At 40.9% G+C, this 9,209-nt stretch overlaps 1 protein-coding gene across 1 annotated transcript; it reads right to left on the bottom strand.

The window, feature by feature from the left end:
* Positions 1 to 5,753: 5,753 nt before the first annotated feature.
* On the bottom strand, positions 5,754 to 6,158 carry LOC138881846 (uncharacterized). The gene has a single exon (XM_070162132.1). It carries the CDS (start codon positions 6,156 to 6,158, stop codon positions 5,754 to 5,756), a length of 405 nt encoding a protein of 134 aa, XP_070018233.1.
* Between the last annotated feature and the right edge of the window lie 3,051 nt (positions 6,159 to 9,209).

The raw sequence follows: 9,209 nt of genomic DNA, 5'->3' as shown, positions 1-9,209 counted from the left end.
TGGGTTGAAGTCCCCGCATCAACCAAGTCCCAAGATGGTACCCGATCTCAAGGACCTTTATCAAAAAAAAGTTAGAGTCCAGGAAGCCATCAGCATTATTGCAAGTCCCCAGATGGTACCCGATCTCGAGGACCTCCATCAAAAAGAAGTTAGGCTCCAGGAAGCCATTGGCATCATTGCAAATCCCGAGATGGTACCCGATCTCGAGGACCTCCATCAAAAAGAAGTTAGGCTTCGGGAAGCCATCGGCATCATTGCAAGCCTCGAGATGGTACCCGATCTCGAGGGCTTTTCTCAAGGAGAAAACAAGCGCTAAAACTCTACTCATATGGGTTTGGCCTCGAGGTACCATCTAAACTGGGGTAAACCCTCATCTGGGATCTATCTACAACGCCTTGAGGCTATCTACACTAAGTTCAAAACAAGTATCTAGGTGGCCCGAGTGTGGGCAAACCCCCACTCGGGGACTATTCTCGAAAGCCTAAAGGCAGTCTCTATTCTCGGGCTTCCGAGCAAATCCCCTCTCGAAGATTATGGCAAGGTCTAAAGGCTAAGTCTCGGTCTGAGGGTTCGAAGCCCTACTCTCATTCAACTCGAAGTCAGGGTCCCGACAACCCGATTTTATCAGTCCAATCCGGTCTCGGTCCAAGGAATGGCAAAGGGTTCTATGGGGAGTCATGTTAATCAATCAAAAGTCAAAAGAAATACTCACACCCGGGCTCGATATTTGCACCAATCGGTGAAGTCATGCACTCAGATTCTTCACAAGTGTAGATAAAGGGAAATATAGCATACATCAGAAACAAATTGAAGAAACATCTTTATATTCATAAACACTTGATTACAAAAGCCTACAAGGTGTCCTTACACAGAAACAAAGAAGCAAAAGTATACATATAGTAAAAGCCAAGATCCTAATCAATTCTCGGGGGTGCATCCTCGACATCAGTATCTTCGAGCGCCATCTCCTCGGGGGTCTTGTCTCAGTCTTCCAAAATGGTGTCTCCAAGGGAGAAGATGAAGAAGAGGAAAGTGAGAAGATGGAGAATAGGAAAGTGAAGAAGCAGAAAAGGATGAAAAAAAGCCATAGCCCGCCAAAGAGCAAAGGCTTTTATCAGGCCAAGAAGATCACGGCCCAGTAGAAGACTTGGCGAGCATCGGCCTTACTTGCACGACTACTTTGAGTCTACTTCTTGGGACATTGTGTCGTGCAAGTTACCGGCTAGAATTGCCACTTTACCCCACAGAAAGCAAAAGGGATGAAGTGCCACACCAGGTCGGGGTAGGAAGGTAAGCAGCGGTGTATAGTCCAAACACCCTCATGAGTAGGGGTGTAGAGTCCAAATAGCTTCCCAAGTCGGAAGAAATTGGCCCCCCTGTCTCATCATCTCGAGCCAACAATGACAGTAGTAATCACAACAACAACAACAACAATAAACCAGAGTAATCTCGCTCAGTAAGGGAAAGCCCAGGAAAAAGGCCATGGCATGGCTGAAGAGAACGCCGCCGTGTAACCTTAAGGACGCGTGCCTTAAACATAAGGGATAATGACAGATGAGGATGAGGAGAAGAGAATGATGAAAGATTAATCTGAGAACACTTGAATAAAGAATTGGTTCCAGAAACCTTCAATTTATAGAGAAAGGGCAAAGTAACAGGCAGGCACAATCAATACTCTTTGAAAAATGCAACCAATGGTGCCATCAATGTCCTAGGAAGACGTATTGGCGGGCGCAATTAATGCATTTTTGGAACTGAATCAACGATGATATTATCAATTAGATAGACAAGAATCGGCAATACATTGGAAGGTGCTGAAAAGACGAGTCAACGGAATGCCTCGGTTGTCACAAAGACTTATGTCATAAGTATGACACCATCAGTATAACATTATCATGGGAAATTCGGAAAGATGATTATCAAGGTCGTTTCTTATCGTTCTACTCTAAGAAAAGCGGGGACTATCTGTATGCGGTAAAATCGAAGGGTCCAATTTTCCATCGTTACGACGTCTCGAAGGCTCAAAACCACGGTCTAGTTTCATCCCTCGAGGGCCATCAATGCTCGACCTTGGAGCAGTACGAACTGACAGTTACGGGGAGAAAGTGGGGAGTTCCCAAGGCGCACAACTAGGGCTGACAAAGTCTAGTGAGCTAAGTTCAGACCTAAATCATGGTGTCAACTAGCCGTCCCATCCCCAAATCTTTGTAATAAATGCACTTGTACTATGTTGAGATTCCCTCTCATATATAAAGGGGATCCTTGTCATTTTGTAAACATCTGTTGCTCAATACAAAAACACACAAGAACATTCTCTCTGCTCTCTAACTTATTCTCTTGATCTTATTGCTTCATTTATTATTTATATTTATTGTGTTCTATTTATTGTTCATTATTTATTGCTTATTATTGGCCATAAAGACCCATCATTGATTTATTACTATTGTTAGTCACCCATCAATTACCATCGATAGTTCCCAGCCGAGCTCCAGACTCGACCCCAAGACCCTTGAATCGACAAGCTCGAGACCCGATTATTAATCATTTGGTTTGGTTATCACCTTGCTCTCAAGCTCTTATCTCATTTCTAAGTCTTTTGTATAATATCAACTGCCTAACAACTAGCATAAAAATAGATCACGTATTTTTAGAACCACTAAATCAAATATAATTGTTATTACCATTTCAAGGTAAACAAACTTGTCAACTCGGACAAGAACATTATCAATAATACCAAGTGGCCTCTTCATTGTTCTATCGGCCATTTGCAATCTCATTGAAGTAGCTCTCGGTTGACCAATACCCAAAGTTTTGAATACAAAGTAAGGCATCAAATTTATACTTGCTCCCAAATCACACAAGGCCTTTGCAAAATCTGCACTCCCAATGGTACATGGAATAGTAAATGCGCCAGGATCTTCAAGCTTAGAAGCCATCGAGGGCACAATGACACTCACTTGATGAGTCATTTTGATGGTCTCACAATCCATAGATCTCTTTTTAGTTACCAAGTCTTTCATAAACTTGGCATATCCCGGCATTTGCTCAAGAGCTTCCACCAAGGGCACATTGATCGACAAACTTTTCATCATCTCTATAAACTTCTTGAACTGGTTTTCATTCTTCTTCTTTGCAAGTATTTGAGGTTAAGGTGGAGGAGGCCTAGGCAAGGGAGCCTTGGCTTTAGGCATTACCGTTTCTATCATGTCTATCACGTGTTCCCTAGACGGGTTCACATCATTTTGAGTCTCCTCCTCATTGTCATGAATATCAGTTCTCACCTCACCATTCACATTCTATTTACTCACTTGCTCAACAACTATTGGATCATCTTCATTTTGCATTTCAAAATCATCACTCACAACTTCCTTTTTCTTGGAGGTACTTTCTTCACCACCTCTACCGCTCCTTGTGGTCATCGCCATTGCATGGCCGGTATTGTTCCTACCCTTCGGGTTTACTACTGTGTCACTGGGTAGTGCCCCCTTAGGATGAGTATTTAAAGCTTGCGATATCTGACCAAGTTGGACCTCTAGATTGCAGATAGAAGTATTATGGGACGACAATTGGGCATCGGAGTCGGCGCTCTTCTTCAGCATTTGCTCAAACATTGACTCAATCTGTCCCATCTCATTGTTAGATGAGCTAGGACCTTAGGATGGAAATGGAGGTGAATTCTTTGGTTGTTGAAACATTGGAGGCCTTTGAAAACCTGGCCCCCGATTACCTTGATTGCCATTATTCCAACCTCCTTGGTTATTGTTTCTACCCCAATTGCTATTGTTACCCCAATTTTGGTTGTTGTTCCCCCAATTATTGGAGTTGTTTTTGTTATTATTCCAATTTCCTTGGCTTTGGTTGCCCCAATTCTGATTATTCCCTTGCGATCTCCATTGTTGATTTGGAGCATTACCTCGTTGTCCTTGATAGTTGTTGGCATACAAAACCTCTTCACTTTTCTCACAATATCCATCATCCTGGTTATAACCACTACTACCTTGCTCATATTGATCTTGATTGCCTTGCATTTGTTGACCATGTTGTCTCCTCTTGTTTACCAATAGATTGACGCCTTCTGTTGTGTTCACTTACTTTGGTCCCTGAATCTGCTGAAGTTGTGCTTTGGCTAACTGGTTCATGGTTGTTGTCAACTCAGCTATGGCTTGTTCGTGGTCTTGAAGTTCCTTGTGAAGATTTATGACATGAGGGTCCCCCTGAGGAACATTTGCCCGACTCTGCCAGGCTGAGGAAGTGTCGGCCATCTTTTTCAAGAATCTCACAGGCCTCAGCATAGGGCAGCTTCATAAAATTACCCCCTGCTAACTGGTTTACCACACATTTATCGATTGTGTTTATACCCCGATAAAATGTCTGTTGGATCATTGCTTCAGTCATATCATTGTTGGGGCATTCCTTGACCATGGTTCTATATCTATCCCTGATTTCATGAAGGGGTTCATTTAGTTCCTGTTTAAAAGCTAAGATCTCATCCCTTAATGCAGCTGTTGATACCCAATTTTTCCCTATAATATTTTTTTTAAAAATGCATATATACCTCCAAAACCATGCATTAGCATCAATTAATATTTTTCCATAATTTCTGCATTTTTAAGGATTTTAATTAATTACTCCAGTATTTTATTTAGGCAAACAGTTACTAATTACACCACAAATAATTTTGTTGTTTAATTTTATCATTTACATTTGCACTAAGGTTTAATTATTGCACAAATTGCCACATTTGCATTTTTGGGGTTACAATTGCAATTGCTTTGCAATTATGGCCCATGCATGCATTATTACATTACTTTACCAAAAAATAACCTTTTTTTTTTTTAAATACTAGGTAATTATTTTAAAACATTTCTAGGTATGAAAATCATTTTTTGTAATCTGTTAATTATTTTTAAAATGTTTTTTTATCAATTAAACGGGTATTTAATAAATGGCCATTTTTATTTTCGGACCTAGCCTAATTAAAACAACCCAATTTCAATCCCAATAACAACAACAACAACAACAACAACAAAAAACCCAGTTTGATCCCAACATGTGGGGTCTAGGGAGGGTAGTCTATACGCAGACCTTACCTCTCTCTAATGCAGGTAGAGAGGTTGTTTCCAATAGACCCATGGCTCAGGAAGGGCAAGAAGAAAAAGACGGAAGCAAGGAAGGAAGAAAGATGAAGAGGAAAAAAAGGAGCAATAAAGGATAAGTAGTATCAAATAATAGCAACATGGAATATAATACCTGAGACAAACAAAATCACATACCGTAATAAAAATAAGAATATGGAGGGACATGAACGCTACTAAGCCTATCGATGAACATTATAAACTACCTACTAACCTTCTACCTTAATCCTCGACCTCCACACCCTCCTGTCATGGGTCATGTCCTCAGTAAGCTGAAGCAGCGCCATGCCCTGCCTAATTACTTCTCTCCAGTACTTCTTAGGCCTACCTCGACCCCTTCTCAAACTCACCATGGCCAACCTCACACCTCCTGACAAGGGCACCAATGCTTCTTCTCCTAACATGTTCGAACCATCTCAACCGAGACTCCCGCATCTTGTCCTCCACGGATGATACTCCCACTCTGTCCCATATAGCTTCATTCTTAATCCTATCTCGCTTGGTATACCCACACATCCATCTCAACATCCTCATCTCTTCTACTCTCATCTTCTGCACGTGGGAGTTCTTGACTGGCCAACACTCAGCCCCATACAGCATAGCGGGTCGAACCATCACTCAATAAAACTTACCCTTAAGTCTTAACGACACATTCCTATCACATAGAACTCTGGAAGTGAGCCTCCACTTCATCCATACCGCTCCGATACGATGTGTGACATCTTCGTCAATCTCCCTGTTACCTTGGATAATAGGACTGAGGTACTTAAAACTCGCTCTCTTGGGGATAAATTGACCATCAAGCTTAATCTCTATGTCTGCATCATGGGTCTCACTGGATTTGCACTCCAAGAATTCTGTCTTGGTTCTACTTAGTTTGAAACCTTTAGACTCCAAGGTCTGTCTCCAAATCTCCAACCTCGCATTAACTCTGCTACGCGTCTCATCAATCAACACTATATCATCGGCAAATAGCATGCACCAAGGCACCTCCCCTAGGATGTGACGCGATAGCACATCCATCGCCAAGGCAAACAAAAATGGGCTAAGAGCCGATCCCTAGTGCAACCCCATCACCACAGGGAAATGCTCCAAGTCACCACCCATAGTCCTCACCCAAGTCTTAGCATCATCGTACATATCCTTAATCACCCTAATGTACGCTACCGGGATGCCGCTAACCTCCAAACACCTCTACAGGACCTCCCTCGGAACTTTATCATATGCCTTCTCGAGGTCAATAAACACCATATACAAATCCTTCTTACTCTCCTGATATTGCTCCACTAATCTCCTTACTATATGAATCGCTTCTGTAGTCGAATGCCCCGGCATGAATCCAAACTGATTCTCGGAAATAGACACACACCTCCTCACCCTGGCCTCCACCACCCTCTCCCAAAACTTCATAGTGTGACTCAATAACTTGATACCCCTATAATTGTTGCAATTTTAAATATTACCCTTGTTCTTGTAACGTGTAACCATCGTACGCCACCTCCATTCTTCGGCCATCTTCTTTGTCTTAAAAACAGCATTAAACAACCCAGTGAGCCACTCCAAATCTGCCCGCCCCGCGCTCTTCAAGAATTCCACCAGGATTTTGTCTGTCCCTGTTGCTCTGCCCCTACACATCTTACACATCGCCCATTCCACCTCCTCTATCGTAATCCGCCTACAGTACCAAAAATCCCTCCAACTATCGGAGTGCTCCAACTCACCCAGCACAATGTGCCTATCCCCTTACTCATTCAATAGCTTATGGAAGTATGTCTGCCACCTTCTCCTAATGAGTGTCTCGTCCATCAACACATTGCCAATTTCAATCCCAATTCAATTAAAATTAGCGCAAATCTACCCAGGCCCAATTTTTATCTAAACATAACCCAATTAAACCTACTCGACCCAGCCACTCCGTTTAATCGTAGCCGTTGATTTTTTAGATCAACGGTCCATGATAAAACTTACCATTTTAATCCTAAATTACCCCCTAAACCCTCTCATTTTCGCCGCCCTTCGTTCCCTCATCTCTCAACTCTCTCTCAACCTAACCCTAAAGCCTAGCCGTTGTCACCTGCAAAACTCCTTGTCTATGGGGTTTCTCTGTATTTTCCGGCCCTTCGGCCTGCTACATTTTCTGGTTGTTCGACTTCGTTGATCTATGAGAGAATCTCAAAGAGATTCAACCTAGTTTTTCTTGAAACCTTTTCACAGGCGTGTCTATGGCCATTTTCATTTGTGAGTGCTATTTTCTTCCTATTTTTGGTTCAAATCTATGGGTTTAGATTGATTTCTTTTCGTCCTTGTCATCTTCCAAAACCCTAGTCTTATGACTACTTGGGTCTGTTCAGATCTTTGTAGATCTGAAACATTCTGAGTATTATTTGGTATTTTTCTACGAAAAACTTTCTATTTCTCTTATAATTATTTGGTTTCAGTATTTTTAAGAACTAGGGTTCGTCTTAAGTTCTTTCAAATGATTTTCAAACTCCCAAGTGTTGAATCTGACTATTCTTTGCTAGCTTGATTGATTCTCGTGTATATGCTTAAACCCTAGACGTTTCTGTTTGTGACATTGATTACTTCAAATTTCTCCAATTATTTATTTATTTTTGTCAACCCAATATACTAATTGATTTCTATTAGGGATTTGAATAACTTTTCCTATTAAAATCAGTATTTTTGGGATTTTTACTTACTTTCTGTATTTGTGACCTTTAATTGGTGTTACTTGCCATATTCTGACTAATTACTTAATTTATGGTCAATAAGTGATTTGCGTACCTTATTTGAGTCCTAATCAGGGCTGGTAATTGATTCTCCTTATGCTATCGTGATCTTCCCGGATTCTGTTTATGCAGATTGGATGGGTTTAGCCACAATTAACTGATTGATTATATTTACTTGCCTTATTTACGAATTTTTAAATTATTCTTGCCTTATTTTTCTACTTTACCAAGTGCTATATATACTCTCATTCTGATTCTTCTAAATACGGACAATAGTTTAGAAACACACACACACACACACACACACACAAACTTTGCTCTCAATAAAACCTTTCTGCTACATGTATTCACTACATATGTCTAGCCAGATTAAAGCCAAGGCTAGATCACTGAGTTCTGCACACTTTCATCTTCTGTTTTGCTATCTTTAACTGGTATGATTCCATTCCTAATGCCATTCATTATGTTATGAAGCCTAAACATATGTGCTTTCTTGTTTGTTGCTTCACTTCTATTGAATCCATGACTTTTCTGTATTTTAATCAGCGTGACTACTTATGGACTTCTATTAGTATGGCTACTTCTGTGTAATTGAACCTATATCTTCCTTGATCCCAATCAACATGACTACTTCTGTATTTAGCTCTATGTCTTTCATGTCTATTGCTTTAAATCAGCATGATTACTTCTATTGTCATCCAGTATTGTGTAATCTGGTTATTAAGTTTATGTGCCTCATGTTTTCTGGCTTCTAATCAGTATGTTTATCAATAATTGAGTATTAGGGAATCTGGCTGTAAACTTGCTTTGTGTTAACTGACATGCTTTCCTTCCTGACCTGTTTTATGTGCCCGTGACTAATGACTTCGATGTTCCTAACCTTTACTACCCTTCTTTGTATGGTTTTTTATCATTCTACTCCCAGCATGCTATGTGACCCACCTAGTGATAACTAATGGATTATTCGAATCCATGCAATCTAAAGCTTGTTTGAAATGGTTGTGAGCTTGTTTTGTCCTTGTTTTATTGTTTGAACACGGAGGGCTGCAATGATTCTGTTTACTCCTGTTTCACTTCTAAACTGTTTTACTCCTAAATTGTTTTCTTAAAACTATTTATATTTTCAAGCACCATTTTTCAACTCCTACTCTTAGAACATCTAGGGTCTTGCCCCTCTAGTGTAAGCATTGCTTCGGAGTCCTTGAGGCTCCTCTGAACTTTGACACACTGGAGTTGGCTTTCCAAAACTTGCGCATAAAGGGTTACTTTAAAGGTTTCCTGGTGTGAGCATTGCCTAAGGTCCCTGAGGCCCTTGGGAACTTTGACACACCAGGATCCTATTGGG

Source organism: Nicotiana sylvestris, chromosome 11, assembly GCF_000393655.2.
Source record: "Nicotiana sylvestris chromosome 11, ASM39365v2, whole genome shotgun sequence".
NCBI lineage: Eukaryota > Viridiplantae > Streptophyta > Magnoliopsida > Solanales > Solanaceae > Nicotiana > Nicotiana sylvestris.
Note: the sequence above shows the minus strand (reverse complement) of the source record. Positions and strands in the feature narration are given on the sequence as shown.